This window comes from Takifugu flavidus, chromosome 15, assembly GCF_003711565.1.
Source record: "Takifugu flavidus isolate HTHZ2018 chromosome 15, ASM371156v2, whole genome shotgun sequence".
NCBI lineage: Eukaryota > Metazoa > Chordata > Actinopteri > Tetraodontiformes > Tetraodontidae > Takifugu > Takifugu flavidus.
The window spans coordinates 6753201-6777456 of record NC_079534.1 but is presented as its reverse complement, the minus strand read 5'-3'; the positions used below and the strand labels follow the sequence as shown (position 1 = coordinate 6777456).

The window sequence follows — 24256 nt, the reverse complement described above, 5'->3', positions numbered from 1 at the left end:
TTCCTCTGCAGGTCTGGAATCACAGATGTGAAGGACAAGAGGGTAAATAAAAATATGTCGCATTTATCAGAACTAGATGAATGAGGAAAGGTTTGGCACCTTAAGTTATATAACAGAAATATCCTGCCTTTTTATTTCTCAATAAAATCTGATGCTCCGCTCAGAGATAATTAATGTTTCAAAGGGCGGAGGTTCTCTGCTCTCGTAAAAGCAGTCTAACAACACCACGGAATGAAATCCAAAGCGACATAGCTAGTCTTCGCAGCACAGCGTGATGTGAAGTGTCGCAGGATCGAGCCTCTCTAATATTGGAAACGAGAACGTTGAAGTTCTAGGCCTGAACTGCTGTCCCAAGGTTACATTAACAGAGTCACAGACAGTTATATAATGGAGCATCCTCATTCATCCTAAAAAATAGAAGTGAAAGAAAAGATGTTTGAAAAGATGCGTCATCAGTCAGTTTTTTATTCAGCAGTGATGGGGCCATATTATTGAATACCGGTAACAACAAAGGATGAATGTTCCAGTACTTTTCTTACCACTCATTATTCTGAGACCTATTCATCTGTACTTTTGTGTCGGCTTTGTCCTTTTGTTGCTGTCACACTCATCTGTAGAGGAACTCATCAGCATTTTTAGTCAGTAACTCAGTAAGATTTGGTCTGAGCAAACAACCTCACCTGCCCACCAGCCTCGGCTCCAGTTTCAAACCAACAATCTCGCAGTCCTTCGTCTTTCCACAGACATCTGAACCCTGACCTGATATTTGGAGACAAATAGCTGCTGTCAGCTTAAAGATCCACAACCTTGACACCGGGGGTCCCTGGTAATGTTGCCGGGGTGACTCTGAGCTGCTTGTTTGCTTTGCAGTCGTGACACTTGTGGATATTCTGGTGCTTTGGAGGAGTTTGCCAGCTAAATGAAGCTTTATTAGCAATTCTAACTTAAACAAGTGTTAAAGGCAAGTAGAATTTTATCAAAAATCATGTTTAGTGGCAGATTTCCTTGGGGGAGAGAAGGGTATGCTCAAAGAGACCCTCTCCTCTTCTCTCCCTCTCTTTTTCATTCAATCACTTAGAGAGAGGAGCAAAGAGACACTCCCAGGCAAACTTCTCATTGGCCTGCAGACGTTTTAGGAGAGATTTGAGATATTCAAGAGGGAGGGAGCCGGCCGACCCTGACAGTGAGGTGGGCTTTAAATCACAGGAGCCGACCTGTCAGCAGGTGGCACGTGGAGAGATTTGGTGACATTCAGCCCTTTAGAGAAAGGAGAAAGAGAGTAGAGAAAGAGAAAGCTAGCCAGGATGATTGAAGGTAAGACACCAACTCAACTGATGATGTATTCGTAGATCTTAAGTATATATGTTTCACAAGGTTTCAAATGAGATAAACAAAACTAAGTGCATTTCTTTAAGGATCAAGAGGGGAAATAAGAGTTGTTGACCCGAAGCTCTAGTTTGTTGTGCTCAGAGAGCCCTCTCGCTACAGCATCCCATGGGGACCAATTATATCATGTGTTATATCTTCTCTTTTTGGCACTTTTCTCCCCGTCTCTGTCCATAAAAGTACCGTTTTCTTAACTGCCGCTCTCTCTGCCCATCCACATCAACTTCTTTCAGTTTAACTTGACACCGGGAATTTATCACGTGTCCCTGCGGGAACCAAAGCTGGTACAATTTTAGCCTTTATATATTTTACTGGAATGAAAAAGGTGGAAATGGCTTCTGGTGGAGACAGTTGCAAGCCGATGTTTTACACATCGCTGAGGAGCACTCATCACATTATTTCTGCAATTCAGATTTTTAGATGCTCACACATGTTTTCGGTTATTTACAGTCTGTAAACTGTCTTTAAATGATCATTAGAAGCCTGCTTTATTTGTTTGAAAACAAACTGTTATGTAAGCTGGATTTGCTAGGATGATCTGTAAATATTCCCATAAGACTCTTGATCCAGTAGATTCACCTTTAATGCTACTGTGCTGGCTCAGGAAATCCACAGAAGCACTCTGACAAAATGGGCTGCAGATGTGAGTTTTCTGAGAGTGAGAGACATAGAAAAAAAAAGAAAGCGAGAGGGTGAGTGAGTGGGTGGCTTATTAAAAGTCTTCAGACTGCAGGAATTCCGTCAGAGATTTTATTTCCTTTCGGGAGAACGAGATCATCTGGGACATTAAAGCAACTCAGATTCTGTTATCACATGTAATAGCCATGTCTGGCTCTGGAACTCTCTTAATGCAACTCATTATGGCTTTTCCATTCATTTTCATCTAAATGGCCAAACGAAGTGACCTAGCTCCTATTGAGACGAGGTCTTTATCGAGGGGTTTTATTAGTGGCCTGCGTAGCAGCGGGAGGCAGACAGAAGCCTGGAGATATGAGCTCTCCTCTCAGACGATAATTGCTTTCAGCTTTGTTTTATTCATGCAGGCTTCCTACCTTCTGTCCGCCAGCCGCTGCGAGACAAGGCGGAAAGGAAGGGAGGACGAGGACATTTGCGGTGAAGGCTCCTTCCTTCTGCCGCTCGTCTTTTGATGAAAGTAGTCTGTCTTTGAAACCTGGTGAAACAGTCGTCCCATTTGTCTGGAGCTTTAACGGCTCTCCTGGGAGGACCGAATCAAAGGAGCACAGGCCAGAGCGAGACTCCTTCTGCTTATCGGCTCTGCAGGCCTAAATATTCTCACAGCGACTCTCCCCTTGTCTACGTTCTGCTGAGGGTCACCCCCCCCACCAACCCCCCTGCACAGACAGAAAAATCCGAGCGGCTCGTAAAGATGCCATTGCTGAAAGGTGTCCGTGCATCCGGACAGTGCCCTATTGTCCCCGTCTCATTAAAACGGTGACCCCCCCCCTACTGGAGGGGATCCGCCTTCAGACCCTTTCTACACATATTGTACACAGATGGGCAGTGTTGCGTGGGTGTCCTTCCCGCCAGCATATCCAAAGAAACCCACACAGGACCAGGTCGTAAACATACATTTTACAGGCTCGGTGAAATCGCATGGCTTTGACATCGGGAGGTTATCGTCGGGGAGGAATTTTTAACTGTATTTAAGGACATGTTGAATTTTTACTGAGATGGTGAGAGTGCCAGGATGAAACATTACCTGGAAGGGCTGCGTGGCCTGCTTTTCTGCTTTATTCGGCGGTCTTCAAGCACATTCAGTAACTACAGTCAACTGCCTCTTGGTAATGGTTGAGGGGGATGCTGTTGCCAACCAGACGTCAGTGTGTTGCAGTTCGATCAGCGGGGCACTCAGCCAATCCTGCTCTGCGTTCAATTAAAGAAAACAAACAATTACCAACTTCCCGTTCTTTTTAATCTTCGGATTAAGTATATTTGAGCCCCTTGTAAAGACTAACTATCCATCCATCAACCATTTCTTCTTCAATGGTGGTGGATCTCAGTTGTGCTTGGAAGATCAGAAAGCCGTCATCTCCAAGAAAAACTAGGAAAAAGCTCTGGAAAACTGAAACCAGTGTATAAAAGCGTGACAGGGAGCTATAAACATTCTTGTTAAACATCTCTACATCAGTCCTCATGGCTACAGTGGACCGCGCTCTGCATAATGTGGCTAAACGCTGAGCTGCATTCAAAAGCAATCCATCAAGTCCTTTGTCACATATTCAAACTTTCACCCTTGCTCTGGATTTTTCATCTCTTGCGCCTTCACGTTTCCAGTTTTCCCTTCACCTTCTGCAATTAATGTCTCTCCTACTTCATTTTTGGCCATTGATAAAAAACGCCCAGGAAGGTTTTGGCCAACAAACAGGCTCAAAAAAGCTATTTCTCAGTGATGTCATTGCTTGAATTTCTCAAGCTGGCAGCGGCGTCATCCTCAATCTTTAAACCAGTAGCAATTAAATTGACAGCTTAAGCAACCCACTAGGGTCGGGATGATTACAAGTGCATTTGTCTCTTGTTAATTGGGTCCAAAGAAATTGAGATTGCAGAGCAACTTGGGTTACATCAGCCTCAAGCTTCAAACCAAGATTTGATTTTCCCGAGTCAAGTGGGGCTTAATGGTTTGGTTATGTTTTAAAAAATACTCAAAATGTCAGATATCGTCCCTCAGCTGAGAATCTCTTTTAATCTGATAATGAGTGTCATTATGGTAGCTGGAGGATCAACGTGCTTTGAGGCCACTTGTTGACATCCTAATGTTCTACCCATCACTCACACAGATTCCAGTGGGATTTCTACATTGGTTTTCCATCCCATCCCATTTTTTTTCTTTTCCATCTGTTTTAGTCTCTGTGTTGTTAAAAAAAAGAATAATGTCAGAATAAATTACATAAATTATAAGAACTTTATCTATCCTACTAAAACTTTCTCTACTCACAAAGTAACAAAAGAAATGACTCTTTTCCAGAATTTCCATCTGTTTTATTTCAGCATATATTCATTTCTAAGTGAGTTTTCCAGCATTCAAGTGTCTCAATTTCTAAACCATTAAAGTCACTACTAGGTTTTATGGACCACACATGTTACACAGTTACTTTTACAGCAACTGAAGCTTGAATGCAAAATGAAGGTTAAAATAATCACACTATTTTAAAAGCATGTAATTTGGTCACCTGGAAAAGCCTCCGGAGAGGCATCACTCACATTAAACATCCAGACATCATCACAAAGCACACATTTATAACACTCTCTGCAGCTCTGAAAAGCTCACGGAGCAAAGGAAAAGTACCTTCAGTGGAGGGATGACTGCTCCCTTTTTTGCTGCCAGCCTGTAAAAGTCACACGCAAAGCGCTCGCTGAAACAACACCGAGTACGGAAGGGCGAAATGCACTCTATGGACAGACCACCTGGCAACGTTGTCCTACTTTGCATTCCTGTTGTTGCACCTTGCCTGCACTGTGCAGGGAAATAAGATGACTCATTCTTTTAGCATTTACAAATTCAGCCGTCCATTGTACACTAGTCATGACACAGTTATGAAAGGGAAGAGTTTGTAAGAAGTGAGAACAAGTAGTACATGCCGCCGATTTTTCCACTTCAAGTTCAAGAAAACCTGTTAAAATTCAGACATGAAGGGGCTGAAAGGACTTTTGTAAAGTACAGAGCTGGAGACAAGGTTAATGACTTAAAGCACAACGATCGAACTGAAGAGTGCTTAATCTGATATTTAATGTGCTGTTGCAGAATTATGCTAACCCTACTGCTTGCATAGTTTTGGACTGCCACTATTTAGCAAATTCTTTATGGATTCTGTTAAATCTTGCACTGTCCGGTGGGTACCTGCTGTCTGTATTGTTTATCGGTAAAAAAAGATGTCTCCCCTTGTAGGTGTGACCCACAGACCTCTGCAGAGTGTCCTGTTGCTGCTGGGTCTTGTCTGCACCATGTCACCCTTCAGCGCTGCCACCAGTGACCCACACGTCTTGTCTCCCGAGCAAGGAGTCACCTTCAGCCACGTTTATAAAATAGACGTGGCTGCGGGATCCAGCTGCAAATCAGAGGACCAACCTTCGGAGGGAAAAACAGGTCCTGACAGTCTAAAAATCCTTCTTTTTTTATAAAAAAAAGAACATTGCGCAGCATGTCACTGCAAGGGACATGGCAGTAGGTTGAGGGATTTGGCGCCAGCCGGTGGCAAGGATACAGTTGCAACTATTAAATATCAAATTTTCTTATTTTTACACTAACTGAATAATAAACACAATGTCAATATGAGCGCATGTTCATTGAAGTGTTTTATTTGCAGGTATACAGACAGAAGCTACTTCAAACGGAGAGAACGACATCGTCTTCCGGCACAACATCAGGCTCCAGACCCCAAAATGTGACTGCGACGAGTCAGAAAGCCTCAAGTCTCTCATGTACAGAATCAATGGGCTGGAAGAAGAAGTCACCTATTTAAAGAACCAGTGTACCCAGGGATGTTGTGGTGGAGGCGGTGCAATAGGTGAGCTGACGGAGGGCAGACTCTCACCGGCTACACAACAGAAACAATCCAGAATGTTTAAAATTTGGGTTTGAGCTCAGTATCCACAGTAGAGGTGTGATTGAAAAGATTTTGCAGGAAATCCTTTATTCACAAGCCATAAACTAACTAACAACTACTGACCTTCTTTCTCGAGGCCTGGACACAAGCTGTAGTGGCCACGGTGTGTACCAGCAAGAGACCTGCAGCTGCGTGTGCAACCTGGGGTGGGAAGGTCAAGACTGCTCCGTGTCCTCCTGTCCTGACGAGTGCAACGATAACGGGCGGTGTGTGGACGGCCGGTGCGTGTGTCACCAGGGCTACACAGGGGACGACTGCAACCAGTTGACCTGTCTGGGCGACTGCAACGACAAGGGGCACTGCGTGGATGGAAAGTGTGTGTGTTTTCCACACTTCACAGGGGACGACTGCAGCACCCAGAAGTGTCCGAACAATTGCGTCGGTAACGGCCAGTGCGTGGACGGCCAGTGCATCTGTGATGAAGGCTTTTATGGAGAAGACTGTTCATCAGGTACTCACATCATTTACAACACACCCGATGTAATGACTTGTAAAACAGCTGCAGGCTAATGAACCCCGGATCATCTGCTTGAACGTACAGAAAAGCATGCCCCTTGTGGATATTCCAACTTTGACTATAAAACATTAACCTTCCTGGCCCTTGTTTGCACTTAGCCGGTTGCCCCTTGTTTGCATTTACCTCGCTGTGCATGGTAGTGAACAAAATTCCGATTTTTATTCCAGCAGTAACTGGGCTTTGCTGGTATTAAGCCGCAAATGTTAACTGCTCATTAAAAACCTCAAATGCTACTCTCTGTGCTCAGGGACCATTAAAATGTGACACTCGCTCCCCAAACGGCCCAATTCATCCAATTTCCGATGTAATAAAAATCTTTAGGCTCTGCTGAGCTTGCGGCATTTACAGTCTGTGTGCCTGTGCCAACCACCTGCTACTATCTGTTTGATGTATGAGGCACCATCCTGGGCCTCAGCAAACTGACCTTAGCTTGAGACAGCAAAATGGAGTTTTGCTATCACTGATCTTAATTCTTTCACCTGCGCCTTCTCATCCTGTGTCAAATCTGTTCCTTGTCAAATGAAGGTAATGGACTCTTTTCAGGTTTGTAATAGATTTGAGTTCTGAGGTGTAATTCTTTTAAAAGCGTTAACAGATCAGCAGCCACGATACTTACTGACGTTTTCTGTCACATGACTAAAACTGATCAATTACAAACTATCTTATCACTCGTTAATGCACCAACATTCATTTTCAAATGTGAGAATATTGAAATATTAATTCTGTGAACATAAAATGTAAATCTGAACCTACATAATCACCTAAACTGGGCTTTCATAAAGGCCCCACCTAAAGACTTACAGCTTTGCTTTGAGGTCTATGGGCGTCCAAGTGATTCCAAAACTGCACCCAAAATCAACGGAGGACAGAAAGGAGGGATCACTGTGTGAAATGTTAATTTACTAAATCAACAGTGGACCCTCCCAACAGTTGCTTCCATTAGATAAAGTTCTTAAAATGCTGAAAATGCGCTTGCATGCAAGAGTGTCTGAGTGGCCTTAAATGCAATTTTCAGCTCAACGCCTGCCTCAAATATCTTTCTTTTGTCCTGTAAACGAGTTTATGCACTTTATCATCTACTTAATATTCAAAGCGTGGTGGTCTGAGTTAATGAGCAGCTCCTGCTACTAGGATATATTTATGATATTCTTACATTTGAATATACAAAATTTGCATTTAATGGCAATTTCCAATTGGGCGAGCGGAAAAATTGGGAGATTATCCTGCAGGTAGGAGGCTCTGAATTGAAACGTTGAAATGTTGTCTCTTAAATTCCAGCCTGCCGGAGGATCAGATACTTTTACACCTCCGATTAAGTGCGAGTTTATCTCATGAAAGGAATGCGTCCTCCCAGCTTCAGGACCAGAAACTCGGATTTACAACCTAACGGGATTGAAGGTTTCATTTTTCACGGGAGCAGCTTGGCTGCCTCAACACCCCCCCCCCCCCCATCCCCCCAAAAAAGGAAAAAAAAACAACCCCAAACTGTGTTTCAAACTGCGGAGGCAGAAAATAGCGAGAGACAGCTCGGCCGTGAGTGGAGGTGCTGTTGAATGGAGCCCAACATCAATATCGGAAGAGTGTAAAAGTCAGAGAAAAGCAGAAAGTAGGCGGCGAGGGATGGGAAAATATTGTGCTGATCTGAGGTGTTGGTGGTAATAAGCACCCCCGAGCAACAGAACAGAGACAAACTGGTCACGTCTCTGCTTTATGTGGCTACTTGCCATTTCACACCTGGACGATGAATGTCAAACCCACGGAGCAGTTTGTGGAGGGAACAGCGGTGTGGAGCACTCATACCACATTTTTAACTCGATGTTACCATGGCAACGGGAGAAGCTTTGGCACTTTAATAAAACATTTTGTATCCTTGGCTCCAACTAGGAGTCAAATAAATTCATTTCAAATACGGTAGTTTAAACGTGGATTGTAATTGTAGTGTTATGAGCAACTATTTTGCAAAATATAAGTTGCTTAATTTTCAGAGAATACATTTTAAGAAATGTCTAGATATATAGCACATCTCTAAGTCTGTTCAGCTTGAGATGCGGTGACTTCATTTCAGTCCAATTTACCACTCACCCTGAAAATCACTCATTTTGCAGGTTCTTTTTTCGGTTTTCAACATGTAAATTCACTCATTCAGAGCTGTTGGTCCAGAGTAATGATTGTTGACAGCTGTGCTTAGGCAGCAACAAGGGCAGATTAACTTCCTTTGGAAAGAAAAGAGCAGCCTAATTTGAGGAAAAATAACACGACGCTTCCTGCCTTAACCATGTGGAACCACATCTGAACGTGATCTGAATCTCTACCCTGTTAAACAAGTCTGTGTCTGGTACCCTGACTTCTACACTTTTCCCTCACTCAGATTATGCTTATGCTTCTGTAAATGCACCATTGTCTTCCGACCACCACAGAATAATTTCTGTCGGAAAACCTCAATGCTGACTTGCCATCTCCTGTCTTCTTCTGTGGTGTCGCACTCCCCCCAGTGAAGGCCGTGTCTGGGCGCTGAAATGTAATTCGGGGTTGGCTGAAACCACATTGTCCAGCTGGTTCATAATCCTCTGACATAAAGACACAGAGGGGGAAAATAACATATAACCATTACGATTCCCTCCCTTCGTGTACAGACCTATCTATTATAAATGTAAAATCTGTATATTCAAGGATAAAGACACTTATTTTTACCGTGTTCACATTTAAACATTACTGTGGCCCTTAAAGTGACCGTATCAGGTTACATTTGATGTGCAGAGTCCGTTATTATTAATAATTCAACAAAGATTCCACAGCTAAAAAAAAGCTGCATTGTTCACAATAATACATCTATTTGTCCTCCTCTCAGTCTTTGGCCCGCAGGGACTGCGGTTGGTTCAGCTGACTGACGTCTCTCTCCTGGTGGAATGGGAGCCCGTTCTTGGAGCAGAGTATTACATTTTGACCTATCATTCCAAAAACAATGAGCGTGCTTTGCAGCAGGTAGTGCGCGTGCAGATGCCAAATCAAGAAAACAGTCAGTGTTGATCACATAGATGCTTTTGTCTTGTGAAAGGTTCAAGTTCCTAACAAGAAGAACTCTTACCTAATCACCGGGCTGTCTCCTGGGGTCACCTACGCCGTCCAGGTGTACGCAGTCATCAAGGAAGTGCGTAGTGAAGCGGACATGATTGAGGCGACCACAGGTGAGGAGTCAACGACAATAAACAGGCCTTGAAAACCTGGCTAAATTAGCATGGAACACAATGAGCTCATCATTAGTGAGGAGGGCTGGCTGGGCTTTAAATGTGTGTGTGATTCTGGGTAAAGACCCATTAAATTACAGGCTGCAAACAGTGCTGAGGGACATTTGTGGATTAAATGCTCAGATTAAAAATGACGGAACACTGTCACAGGGCAGGAAAATAATATGCAAACTAGCGCATGCAGGTGCTTTGTAATAATAGTCACTGAAATAGATATCCACATGTGGTTAGATAGATGTGTCATATATTTAAAAGTCCATTATGCAAATATAGGTGCAAAAAGCTAAATGTTTCATCTAATGCTAGCTTGCTACATGTTAAATTTAAAAGCAATTGCAAAGAAATGATCCTGGGGGTGCATTTAATGGAAATCAGGTCCTTTCACAGATGTGGCATGGACAGATGTGAAAAGAAAACCATTACAAGACAGGATCAAAGGGCAGGAGTAACTAACGGAGACCGAGCTAGACTTTAATGAGTGGCTAGTGTGGTTGGTCATGGAAAATGCGTATGGCTCATGGTTGGGTGAAAAGCACGAGGGAGGCAGTTTTAAGTGGATGTTCACCCACATATAAGGTGACGTACTTTTTGGTGCAGTTGTTTTTCATTTGGTTTTCTGTACTGAAGGCTAAGCTTATATTCTGCAAAAAAAATAAAAATCTTAATGCTGATTTGTTTTAATTAATTACAGATTTTTACTGCCTCAAAGTGTTGTGTTCAGCAATTTATGGACCAGGAAGCTGAGGCGGGTATTTAGCCTATTAACTACTCACTAATTAACAAGATGATATAATCAGTTGAAAGTGTTTGGGATTCGTTGGTGAACTGTGGGACGTGGCAGTGAAGCAGGGCAGGATGTCTGCAATAAAAGGGGGCTTTTAACAGGTTTTGCGGTTTAAAGGTCAAGACCGTCCACCCAGTCCCTGCGCGCTGTTCAACGCTTGTATGCCTCCCAGATGTTTCAGGCATAGATGAGTTCCAAGTCCTGGGGCAGACAGAGGTGTCGATCCAGGTGGGCTGGAAGAACCCGCCAGCCGAAGTAGACTACTTCAGGCTCACCACCACCGACCCCGCCGGACAGGAAGAGGAAGTGAACGTGCAGAGGAGCCAGGAAGCCCGCACAAAACACACAATTGTGGGTCAGTTGCGGAACACTGCCAATTCACTTAAATTAGAAACATTTTAATATGCTTCTTTAGATTTGCCCTCAGTTTGGTCAGGTTTTTATTCATTCTTCAAAAATGAATGAACACATCTTTTTGGCAGGACTGTTTCCAGGAACTGACTACCAGATTTTGGTGCAGGCCGTCAAAGGAGCCGCGGAGGGAAAGTCTTCTTCTCTCACTGCGGGCACAGGTCAGAATTAACAAGCCAGTGTGCTCCTTTGCGGTTCCTTCGAAAGCGATATTTACATTCATCAAGGGCTATTTTTCTTTATTCAGAAATTGACCATAGGAACTTTTATATGTCTTTGGATCATATTTAACTGGTCAGCCACGGGTGGAGGCGAAACAAAATCACTGGAAGTCCATATTCTCTTTAAGGTTGAAGTCCGGTTCAGCAGTCAGTCATTTCTGAGCTCCCCAAGCCACAAGTGAATCTGTGGTGATCCGAATCTAAAAGACATCCACATCTAAAAAACAGATTAACATCCAAGAAAACACTGACATCCAGTGGGATACAACAGTCAATGGTTATGGTGTAAGAAATACGAGTCAGAGCAAGGAGCCAGACACTGATGAAGGGCTAGAATTCACAGCCTATTAATCTGGACAGGTCTTAATCGCTGTGGTGAACTGGCCAGCAAAGGGAAATGAGATTTAATGACAGCGAGATGCTCACTGGTGCAGACAAAACGGTCGTCCATCTGTTAATGTCGGAGGCGCAGTGCTTAGGTCCTAAACGCGTGTTCTGACTGTTTTTCCAACTATTGTAGCCAGCTCTGACATTGACACAGAGAGAACAAGTTAACTTTTACTAATGCATTTGTTAGTATTTCCCAGCAAAACGTGAGTCGCTCTACATTTTGAGAGTGCTAAAGGCACTGCTAATGCTTCTGCATGCAACAGAAAGGTGAGAAACACTGACTTTTAGCGGCGTTCATTAAACTAGTGTCAAATGTGTACAATTGATGTACTGCTGTGTGTGTTTGTGTGTTAGGTCCTTCATATACATTTCTAGCAAAGTTAATTAGTGACAGTCACATGCAGGACAATTATAGAAATCTGTATCAGCTTCATAGAAAGACAGATCTTCTCTGATGGAATCTATTACTGAAGAAATTCCCTAAACCCCTAAAGAATTAAAAACCTATTCCCAACCAGGGGGTGGATGGATGATGTTAAAGCACAATGCTCTGGATTTTGCCTGTGTGGTGGCGCGATTAAGGTGATGTAGTGGCTTTCATGAGAGCTTATGCTGTTTTTTTCTGCCCTAAAACTAGAATGAAGGGATTCGATTATTACTGTGCCACCGTGTGTTCATGTTGAATTACACTATTAAAGCTATGGAGTTACCTTTACCTTTTTGTATGGATTTGTGAAGGATCTCCATCTGCGGTGTGCTAATCTGGTGGTAATGACCTCTATGCCCTTTAGGTGCCAATCAATTCCAGGCTGAAGTCCCACAATGGCAGCAAACATAGTAAAAAACACCCCAATCAATTTTTACCGCAAGTGGCCGTCACCTGCCGCAAGAGTTAAAGCATTTTTCACACCTGACTAATCACAGTTGGCGATATAGTTTGCCAAGAAAACAGCTGAAATGAAGTTAAATGTGTCGTGTGTGAGTGATCTGGAAAGCAGTTGATATTGCTGAGACGTAGGCGTTCCCTCCAGAGGATCTGGGTTCAGTTCTGTCACGTTAGAATGATAATTGGTTATTAAATATTGTTGGAAAAAGCAGTAGAATTATAAAGAATCTACCATATGTTACACCTGACATGTGGAAGAAGCTAAAACAAGGTGCCTATTGACACATGCAGTCATGCTTGAAGGTTTATATCCTCTTTTAAAGAGTTTCAATTAATCAAAACTGAGAGCTGTGTGATTTATGAGACCTGCGACATACACATACATATACTTTTTCTGCTTCGTCTGCCGACATACTGCACTGCTCTCACTGCAGTCGGGTTGTACAGCCTGTAGATGATGAAGTGCGGCGCTATTTTGCTCCCTGCGATCACCGCCGAACCTGCTAAACAGATCAAAGATAAGGTTTTCCAAATCCACTCCCTCTGTTCTATAGCATTGCAGACACCGTCACTGAGTTGCTGGCGGAGTAGAACGTCTCCCGGAACCCGAATTTTAAAAACCCAAATTCAAAAGTGAGTGGCAGCTCTCAGAAAATGCGTCTAAAATATCAGCTTTTTTAAAGGTGGGTGGTATTTGCATAACTATCATCTAAACTTAAGAGGGAACGTGTCTATTCAAATAATTGGATCCAGCCTTTCATCCAGCAGGGCTCTGATTGGGTGTCTGGCTACACTGTTATACCACCTTTTGTGACTATAAAGTACTTAATTTCGTTAGTGGAAATTCTGAAGATTTTTCATAAGAGTTATCACCATTATAATTTCATTTTTTTGTGTTTATTAGCTAAATGAACTGAAGATGTTTTTGTTCAACAATAACTCCTAGACTTCCTGTGGGTAATTAGACTAGCAAATTGTCAGTTATTAGTTCTAATAAAACACACTACACACTGACACATGACTGACCTGCTCTGAGCTGCCTGCCACGGAGGAGTAATCCTAAATGACGATTGCTTCTACATGTCCCCTCACATCCTAAGCAAGCCTCAGAGGCTGTTTTATTTTCTCCCTCTCTTCGCTCGCCTCTCTCTCCTCACTTTAATCGCGACTCCCTGAACAAAGACGAATCCACCAGCAGCTGCCCCGACTGCGTCTTCTGTTGGTCTCCTGTGGTTCCTTAAGACTGTTGACTGTGTAAAGGAGAGGACCGTGTTCTGCTGTGCTCACTCCCTCCCGCTGCAGTGAAAAAGGCAGATTATGTGCTACTGATGTTCCTTTGTGGATCTTCGTGGCGTTCTTGTCTTCGGCTGGACATTTATCATCCACATGTTCATTTATCATCTTAACCATGGAGACTAAAAACCACAGGGATAAAAAAAAACCTTTTAAAAGAAACACTTTATGAATAGAAATAGCAGCAGTGTAATCAAAAGCCGACGTGTTAATGTGTCTCTTCATGTGCATGATTAGTAGGCTGTGATGATATGATCACATATCTGATTGCATTTGCAGCCTGTTTCTGCACCAAATCAATTGTTTTCTGATACACCCGCATTAGATTAATCATAATAGATCATGAAATTGATTTGGACCTCTTCCTCTTCAGACATTGATGCTCCGACCAACCTGGCGACCACTGACGTAACGGAGGACACCATCACGGTGTCATGGGATCAAGTCCAGTCGGAAGTCGAGGGTTACATGCTGAGCTACACGTCTGTCGAGGGCTCCAGTTCAGAGATTCCCGTGGGACGTGACAGCACCTCGTATAGGCTGATCGGTCTGAAGCCCGGAGTTCTCCACAACATCTACATCTGGGCCTTCAAGGAAGACAAAGTCAGCAAAAAGAGTTCAACAGATGCTGAAACAGGTAAAGTCTAAAAAAGAGGGGAACAGGATTGATTTTTTTTTTAAAATTAACATGGAAAACCAAAAGGAAAAGATAAACTATAAAATGGGTTAATTTAAAGCCAGCATATTTTCCGTTTCCAAGGAGCGCGTTTCTTTTTCTTCCCTTCTTTTACAGGCGAAAGTTCTCCTCACAGAGCATCCATCTTAAAAATAGCCCCTCTAAGCCCTTGCAGTGCCTTTTGATCTAGTGTCTGCTGGATCGCTAGATAATATCCTCGTTATAGGAAGTCAAGAGCATTACAGGATACGTTTTTAGCACTTAGCAAAAATGCCCCCTCTCTGCCTAGTTACCAAAAGGCCCCAACTCTCACTGAAAAGGACATAAAAACCTTCTTTATATTGGGTCCAGTTTTACGGGTACCTCCTGAGGAAGCATCATTGAAAATATCATCAATAATATTCAAATTTTGAAGCTGACAAACCTCATAAGAAGACACCCATCATACCCTTGCATTAGCTTTAATTATTGTATTTATTAGTCATATTGCATGCTCTTTTACTAACTTCTTTTTATAGTAACAGCATCAAACTTGGGTTCAGGAGCTCAAGCTCATCACCATCTATAAATATGCATATCAACATATGATTTACGATGCTGTTCTATAGTCACTTTGTAGTGTCTTTTCTCTGATGGTCTGTACTAACATGCGCCTCCACGTAGAACTGGACGCTCCCACTAACATCTTGATCGGAGATGAAACGGAGAGCAGCTTCAGGGTGTCCTGGGATCACACCCAGGCAGAAATTGATGGCTACATGCTGACTTACAGCACCTCAGAGGGCTCAAGTGAAGAAATCTCCATCAGCCCCGACACTTCTTCACACATGCTGACTGGCCTGAGGCCCGGGCTCCACTACACTGTCTCCATCTGGGCCATCAAAGGGAACAAATCCAGCAAGAGGAGCTCGGCTCAAGCCCACACAGGTTTCATATCAGCCACAACAAGAATTAAATGTTCAACATTGTGCATTAATCTGTTCCAGATCTTAAAATTCAATTAATTAGGTTCTAAATTAATCAAAAACCCCATTTTGGAGATAAAACAGGTTGGGTTGGGTCTCAGATCATTTGTAACTTTTCCTATGATTTGCTAAAATCTCTCCCTAGAACTGGACGCTCCTTCTAACCTCTCAGCTCAAGACGTGACTGATTCCAGCTTCTCTGTGTCATGGGATCCCCCCCAGGCCCAGATAGATGGTTACACCATAAGTTACAGCTCTTCTGATGGCTCTAGTGGGGAGATCCCAGTGGGGCCTGACAGCACCTCTTACAGGCTGACTGGTTTGAAGCCAGGGGTCCGATATACCATCCTCGTCTGGGCCACTAGAGGTGGCGACTCCAGCCAGAAGGTTTCCATTGAAGCTGAAACAGGTCTCTGTTCAAGTGCAGTTTCCAGTCAAAGCCAAAGCTGCTAATCTGAATTTTATTTTGTTGTAATGTATCACATTAGCTAGATCACTTTAACAGGTCAGGTCTAACTAACCCAAAACTAAAAGTCTGGGTTGGGGTGTTTTCTGACACTGAACTAATCAGAACTGGAACTCTGCTCCGGTTTTGGCCCGAACATCTCTGGAAGTGCCGAAGCTGTAAATTAGGGAGTTCATTACACTGGTTTAACCGTCTCTTCCAACCATCAAAGGTATAAAACCATGCAATGGCTATATATTTGTCTATATAAGTCATGAGTAATTGTAGCAGCAAAGGTTCATGGAAAGCTTTGGACCTCATAGAATCTGATCCAATAATTAAGAAGGCACATCTATTCCTGCTTGGAAATTTTGGAACCCAACATTGCCAGCAAGACCGTGCCACATTTTTTTAACTGGTGTTAGCTTTCAACACTACGTGATGTAGATCGAACAATTAAGCATGACTGTCCAGACTCCAGTCAAAGTTCTTCTAGTTCCTCGCCGCTGTTAATGCCTTGTGATGGTTTGTGCAGGCTATCGAATCCCCTCGCTAATCATCAGTGTGTCAAAATGTGGCCAGAGATCAGTGTATTATTTGCACACATCATCATATTTAGCTGCAGAAGAAGACATCAGGAATATTTTATCTATTTACTGGTTTCCTGTGCGTATTACATCATGCGCAATGGAGCCAGTTGGATCATTTATGCGCTCATCAACATTGCATACTGAGATATTCTTTTCCATGATGCCACCTATTAACATTATTTTACCATGGAGGTACATACAGTATTACTAATATCTTTAGCTGTTGCATGCATTTGTTAATTTTTCCTTAGTAACAACTAACATTTTCCTCTAGAACTGGATGCTCCTGCTAACCTCTTAGCACAAGACAAAACAGAGTCCAGCTTCAGCGTGTCATGGAATCCAGTGCGTGCGGACATTGATGGCTACATCCTCACCTACAGCTCCTCTGAGGGCTCAAACCAAGAAATACCAGTCGGACCTGACAGCACCTCTTACAGGCTGACCGGTCTGAGGCCTGGCGTCCTCTACACAGTCTACATCTGGGCCTTCAAAGACAACAAAACCACCAAGACGATTGCGACAAAAGCTGAGACAGGTCAATACAAACAAGCAGGGAGGGCTCTCAAAACTAAACTCTCATTCTTGATGTAACATCTAAAGAAAAAACAGTTGTTGACACTGTTAAAGCAAGAAAAGGTTTGCACATAAAATTCTTCACCAGTGGATGATGACTTAGTTTTGTTCTCTCCAGCACTTCCAAGTGCTGAAATTAACCGTTTTCATTTTAAATGCACATACCCCGAAAACATCAAATATGCTTATGATTTCCCCCTCCCAAAAAGTCCTGGCTGCAAATCAGTTCATGTGGGTGTGGGGAGAAATAGCAGCAAAGGATTACCGCTTTCTTTACATTCAACAGGAAATATTTAATTCTAATTTATGGAGTGAGAGAACATTGAGGCTGTGTCGCTATGCAGAATTTTAATGACCTTTTATTTGGTTATTTCTCCTCAGTAAATAATACTTTATTTAGCGGCCTGGCTCTGCCTTAATACATCCATGTAATTGATGCTCACAGAGTAATCTAGCTAAATTAAGGAATTGATTTCCTTTATATGTTTCTTTAATTATGCTTCTTTTATGTATGCACAACACACAGTGCCATCATTAGATCTTTTATTCATTTTCAGATTTCCTCCAATGATTTATAAGAGCTCTGCCTTAGCTTAAACTAAAATTCTAACCTGCCAGAACCCCCAAAACCAAAGCCGTGGCAGGAAAAGCACAAGGTCAGCGGCTAAACCTTGTAGCTCGGTGTGGCGCAGCGCAGGAACAGTGGCGTCTTTGTGTGAGCCAGATGATGTGTGAAATCACGGACCTCCAAAGTAAAGGACGGACCTTTTCGGCAGGAAATGGCCACGTCTGGGATTAGAAACGTGTTGGGTCGTAACTCATTAGTAACCGTCCTGGTGACAGCCCAATGCGGTGCTGAGGCCGGATAGAACACCATTGTTTCGAACCACATCATCTGGCATGAGTCAGAGCAGGTTTTATTACACCTGCAAACCCTAGTTATAAGCACCATTAATGTGCCAGGTTAAAATGTCCATGTGTTCCACGCTGGTAGGGAGATGTTATTGGAAGAGGAAATCAGGCATCTGCTTTAATGAGGGTGAATGATGGACATTTTAAATTAAAGTCTCGAACAGAAACTTAGGACTAATCCTTATATTCAGAATCACACTGGCCTTCATTACAGGACCGCCTTCTTCTTACAGTCTTAGCTACAATATCAAATTTCATGTAAAATATCAAATATGAAATATCACACATCAGAGTGAGTGTAAACGAAATATTTGGAACGCTCCTTATGTTGTCCTCCGTCCACATCTGTCCATCCTGGGAGATAAATTTCTCCCGTGGTGTCTCCTGGGGTTTTCTGGGGTTTCTGACAGTCTAAGGACCCAGGATGCAATTGTGATTTTGAGCCACTAAAATTGTCTTGAATTGATTTGAACTGGTCTCGCTCCCATCTACAGTCTGATAGAACACAGAAGAAGCCCCGGAGGGAGGGGGAGACAGTATTTAAATGTTGTTACAGCAACCACGAGTGTATTTGGGAGTGATGATAGGTGACCCATCGTGACCTTCCACCCACAGACATTGACGCTCCATCAGAGCTGAAAGCGACAGACGTGACAGTCGATTCTTCTGTTCTTACCTGGGTTCCTCCTCTCGCCGACATCGATGGATACATCCTCACCTACAGACTTGAGGACGGCAACATGAAGGTACCAAGCCCCGAGACACTTTTTGGAACTACATCAGACTTTTATAAATACGGCTGATCTTTTTTTCCTGTTACAGACTAATATTTCTTTTGTAATTGTCTACCCATACTGTCCAACTACTCTTCCACATCTGGTTAACGTAGAGCAACTTTATCCCTCAGGAAAGCTTCTGTGTTATTTGAAATAGACCAAGTTAAATCTCTGTGGAACCCTGACCTCTTGTGGTCAAACGATAAAGCTAATTGATGTGAAGTGCTTTAAAAGGCATAAAAGAGGTCATTGAACTTACCTTTTAAACATTTAAAGCCCTGAAGCCCATTAAATGCTTGTAGATACTGCAGTGCCACACTTAAAATAAACTTGATTAAAGTTCGGGTTATATATCCTCATGTGTTATAGCTTATGTGTGCTGCTCTTGCGGCTCTTCTTAGTGAGATTAACTGCAGTTGTTGCTTATTGCACAGGCTGTTGAGAAGCAGCTTGGACGCAGCGAGAGCAGTTTTTCAGTGTCTGGTCTGGAGACGGGCCAGCGATACGCTGTCACCATCATTGCCTACAGAGGGGACAAGAGGAGCAAAGTGAAGCAGGCCGTCTTCAAAACAGGTCTGTGCATTCCTGCCTCTGCGTCACTCTGTCCCTGCTGCCCTCTTCCCCTGTTAATGCATGTCATGCGTTCTTTTCTAGTTGGTACACTGTACCCCTTCCCCATGGACTGTCTTCAGATCATGAAGAACGGGAACAAAAAGAGTGGCATTTTCATGGTCTTCATTAACAATGACCGCTCCAAGCCTGTGGAGGCCTACTGCGATATGGAGACAGACGGCGGGGGCTGGCTGGTATCTATCTATCTATCTATCTATCTATCTATCTATCTATCTATCTATCTATCTATCTATCTATCTATCTATCTATCTATCTATCTATCTATCTATCTGTCTGTCTGTCTGTCTGTCTGTCTGTCTGTCTGTCTGTCTGTCTATCTGTCTGTCTGTCTGTCTGTCTGTCTGTCTGTCTGTCTGTCTGTCTGTCTGTCTGTCTGTCTGTCTGTCTGTCTGTCTGTCTGTCTGTCTGAATGGCTATCCATCCATCCATCTGTGAAATTATTTCACTGGGTTCTTTCAGGTCCTCCAAAGACGTACAAGTGGTAAGCTGGACTTTCTGAAGCGCTGGAGACAGTACATCGCAGGGTTTGGCAACATGACGGACGAGTTCTGGATGGGTGAGCACGCTGCCGTTTCGTCCTTTTTCTGCAGACACTCAAAGCGTGCATGTGTGAAAATCCTTCTTGCTGCTTTCAACATCCCTCTGTCTGGCGCCGTCCTCAGGTCTGGACAAGATATATGAGCTCACCAACACTCCCACCCGCTATGAGCTGAGGTTTGATCTGGGCCTGGGGCCAGACAGGGCCTACGCCGTTTACGATAACTTCCAGATCGCGTCGGTCAGACAGAAGTTCAAACTCACCATTGGGAAATACAGCGGCACAGCAGGTGAGCCTTCTGCTGTACGATCTGCTCAAAATGCTGCCATAGGCACCAGAAGGCAACAGGCGGAGCTTCGCTTTTCTTTCAGACACATGAAATGAGCCACAGAAATTGGGCGTGGGTAATGAGAAAGGCTGTGGTGGTGGGATTACAGAGAGTTAACAAAGAGTTAACACCTTAAATATCATCCTGTAAGGGTTCTGAAAAGGCAGATCAGGCGCAACAGTCGAGAGGAACTTATCTTCTCTGAGTTACTGACAGCCACTATATATGGAAGTTGGTTTCTGGGTTCTAGCGGTCTTTGAAGCCAGACAGGTACACAGGAAGTGAAGTGCTATATCCAGAAACCCTGCACAGTGTGGAAACAAGATACACTCCATCTCATCTATGTTTGGCTTTTCATTGCATTTCCTCTACTACGGAAGTCATAGAACTTAAAAAAGTGAGAATAATGTCTGCGTGAATGTGTATTAGCACCACTAAATCTCAGTAATCAAACATAGCAATAAAAGAATCCCTTAACAAAGACACGGTCAGGTTGAACCTCATTGCTGAAGATTGTTGCCGGTCTCCAGGTGACGCTATGACCTACCACCAAGGCCAGTCCTGGACCACCATTGACTCTGACAATGACATCGCCCTCAGTAACTGCGCTCTGAGCCACCGCGGCGCTTGGTGGTACAAGAACTGCCACCTGGCGAACCTCAACGGAAACTGGGGAGACAACAGGCACAGCATGGTGAGAGAATGGAGGTGGGGGTGGGGTTCTAATCAGAGTCTGTGTCTATTTGTTATGTCATAGGTGGGGAGATTGGGTCGGATCTTTTTTCTTTCAGTGTAGTGTGTATTCTTACCAACAGGTGGCAGGTTTATTCTAACATTTCGGCCACTCACAGAGCACTTACACTCCCCCACCCCCCCACCCCACCCTACACCAGGGTGATGATTCTAATCCCGCAGTGAGTTTTCTCGCCTCTTCAAATTTGCAAAGCATCTACATCTGCTAAATGAAGCCACACTGTAGGCTATCCAAATATCGATCTCCTTTACTTGTGAATAATAATCCAAGTGCATGCTCAAACGCTTCCCCTTCTCTTGCTGTTTCGGAGCCCACTCCAGCTCCAAATGTGAGCTGGTTTTAAATCAGCACAAAGGCTGAGGTAGCAATTGTAACGACTGAACAGAAACACTTGCAATGAACATTTTTGGCATCACAAAAAAAGGGGACACAAACACTGGAAATATTCTGACAAATAATTGGAGGTTGCCCCCAGCCGACGGTGACGGACAGCTTGACCTCAGCCCACTTCTCCATGTTTTGTGTTTAGATTGTTGAGTTGCAGTTTAAATGGCAAGAATCTTTTTGCTAGTGAGAAGAAAAACACTTTTGCACACCAGCTATTATTTCTTTTTCCCCGGGATGAGAGGGTAGCAACAATAGTTATTATGCCGGGAGAAGAGCAATACTGAGGGAAATGCTGGTGAAGATCTCTGCTCTTGTCAAGATTTCATCCATAATATTGCGACAGTAAAAATGCCTCCCACCGTGTTTGTTCCCGAAATGCAATAACGGTGAAAACAAGTTTGCACTCCAGTGAAATGAAACCAGAGGCTATATTTATTAGTGTTTGTCGCTCAGCCTTGTCTGCTGGACCAAAGCAGCCTTCGACGGGCCCTTCCGTGCTTCACTTTGTCTACGCCTCTTCCATCAGTCTCTTTCCCTACATTCTTGACCACAATTTCAGTCTCTCTCTCCCCCCCCCCAACCCCAGGGTGTCAACTGGAAACCGTGGAAGGGTCACCTCTTGTCGCTCGACTACACCGAGATGAAAATCCGACCCGCGGGGGCCTTGTCCGGCAGGAAGAGGCGGTCGTTAATGGCAGAACTCCATCAGAAATAATCAAGCAGCCCCGATTACATCCAGAAATCATCACATTTTGGGGCTTGGGTCTGCAGTTAGGCTGTAATTGGAAACTGTTTCCTTTTTTGGGTGTGATTATATTTATCCTCCATATAAAACCAGAACTGCATTGAAATTAAGAGATGTCAGTATTGTTCAAAATCACTCCACTGTTTTGGAATTGCAACCATTCTGACAGAGTATTTGGATGTCAGAGGCTCAAAAGAACAAAGGGGCATCATCAGTAAACACCAGTTGGACTGTTTCATTGGCTGCCGTTTATGTCCTCACAGCACATTAAATGTAACTGGATTCATTTGTCTTGAGGCTAAAATACAAGGCACTTGTCCAGGAAACAGCTGGTGAGTCCATTTAAAAAGTCATAATTCCCAAACAGTAAATGTTTCATATTTAATAGAAGTGTGCATTTTAATCCCATTTTGTTTTTGTTCAATTTCAATGGAAGTAAAATGTTTTAAAAAAAGGTTCTCTGTCCAAAGGCACTAATGTAAACTGTATATTCTGGTGCTTTTCGTGACAGATTTAGTTACCAAACGTTTGCCTCAGCTCTTGGACTCTTTATTTTAAGGTACAGCTAGGAAATCTCTCCTTTGGTAAATTATTGTGCCAAAAATCAGCAGCTTTGGTGTGATGAAGACAGAAACATGAGCTCAGGCTGCAATAAATCAAGAAAGAACATCAAGACAAATCGGGAACCTCACAAGAAAAATGCAAATTTCAGTGAACTCCACGCATCATTAATTTTAACTTCTGAAGGCAGAAGTCAAGGGTATTTGTAATCTCTGTTTATTTAATGTCATATTTCCGTAGAAACTGTTTTGTGTATACTAGTATGGCCATAATGTGTTTAAGTTTGGCTCCTGTGTTTACTCTCAATAAGTTCAGAAACTGGAGGCTTTGCCAGGGCCTGAAGTTCATCGATTATGAAGCTTGCTGACTGCGACACATTAATCTGACAGCAAATGCTGTCACATCGCATTAGTCTGCGGACGACAAGCCACGAGCAAAACAATTGATGGCTGTTTGGAACGGCCATATTGGTCCTGCTTTACATTCACTCGGCAGGGACAGAGCCAACTGTATCAATCAATGTCTGCAATAAACGCCATGAAATGACATTTGTTTTCCACAACCTCTGGAACTTAATGAGGAAATTCACATTTTCATTCATGGTTTTTTTTTGTCTTTCCCCAAACAAACTGGTAACGAGTCAGCTCTTAACGACGGAACCACCGCAAGATAGACGGGAATGTGAATCTCACATATATTTCCTGCCATTGAAATATGAAAAGCTGCAGGGGGAAATCTATGTTGTCAACACGCATGGTTATTTGCTGTGTCACAAAGGAGACCAATTACACCTTTTTCAAATAAAATACAGGTAAGATGTAATGCATTCAAACAATGCCACTTCTGACAGAAGGACATTTTCTGAGTGGAATGTTAGCCATTACATCCTAGGAGTGCAAAAACAATTTTAGCCTATTTTTTCCTCTCCTTCCAAGCCACTGTGATTGCAAATTACTCTAAGCAGATTGGTTCCTGCCATTAGTCTGAGAGGCTCTTGGTTCGCTCGTTGCCAGGATAAACAGTGCGTGTATTTGTGTGTGTGTGTGTGTGTGCCCCATTTACGGTACTATACCTCTGCTCCAGTGTGACGTGCATTTTCCATGAGAGAACCCTGCAACGATCTAACAAGGGAGTGTTTGTTTTTATGGAGTGAAGGAGGAGTGGCAGGAAAGAGAGAAGTACTGACCAGACAGACACAAGGACAAAAAAAATGAAAGTGAAAGGTCCCCAGCTGCGGGGGAGGTATTGCAGTTACCACAATGCCTGATGTGAACATGCATCTGAGCTCAACCATGTTTCTCACATTATCACGTTGGTGCCAAATACAGAGTTGGCTGAATTTAACTGTGTGACGCACACAATGCAGTTGGCAAATTAAAGACTTGAAGACAAGGGAACAAGCGCAGCATTGAAATCTAATGTGCAGTGATCAATATGAATGCAGAGAACTAAAGGAAAGGAGGAACAACAGTCGCTTTAGCGCAGCGGAGGGCCACACCAATGAAACATCCTCCTCAAAGACGATAAACATGCAGAAAGTCCTGCTAATATACCGACGATTAACATGCAATGCAGGTTTGGCGAATGTGCCTGGGAGACAGAACAAATTCCC

The 24256-nt window shown here is 43.3% G+C and overlaps 2 protein-coding genes across 3 annotated transcripts in view; one reads left to right on the top strand and one right to left on the bottom strand.

Moving 5' to 3' along the window:
• Positions 1-24256, bottom strand: part of lyn (LYN proto-oncogene, Src family tyrosine kinase) — a 162279-nt gene that overhangs the window by 108659 nt on the left and 29364 nt on the right.
• Positions 1200-23240, top strand: tnn (tenascin N). 2 transcript variants are annotated; one of them, XM_057057511.1, is made up of 19 exons: positions 1200-1314; positions 5294-5491; positions 5712-5912; positions 6088-6462; positions 9377-9510; positions 9584-9713; positions 10730-10912; positions 11040-11129; positions 14132-14395; positions 15098-15361; positions 15545-15808; positions 16709-16972; positions 18538-18668; positions 19133-19271; positions 19353-19504; positions 19791-19887; positions 19994-20158; positions 20728-20891; positions 21925-23240. In XM_057057511.1, the coding sequence occupies exons 1-19, from the start codon at positions 1305-1307 to the stop codon at positions 22051-22053; spliced, it is 3354 nt and encodes a 1117-aa protein (XP_056913491.1). In that variant the 5' UTR covers positions 1200-1304; the 3' UTR covers positions 22054-23240. The 2 variants fall into 2 exon arrangements, with proteins under 2 accessions (XP_056913491.1, XP_056913492.1); XM_057057512.1 differs by lacking the exons at positions 15545-15808; positions 16709-16972.

Excerpts from the sequence above, each read along its gene's own strand:
- tnn (XM_057057511.1), top strand. Across the intron at positions 11,130-14,131 it reads TTCTCTCACTGCGGGCACAG|ACATTGATGCTCCGACCAAC; the intron begins GTCAGAATTAAC and ends CTTCCTCTTCAG. Across the intron at positions 19,272-19,352 it reads GCAGGCCGTCTTCAAAACAG|TTGGTACACTGTACCCCTTC; the intron begins GTCTGTGCATTC and ends GTTCTTTTCTAG.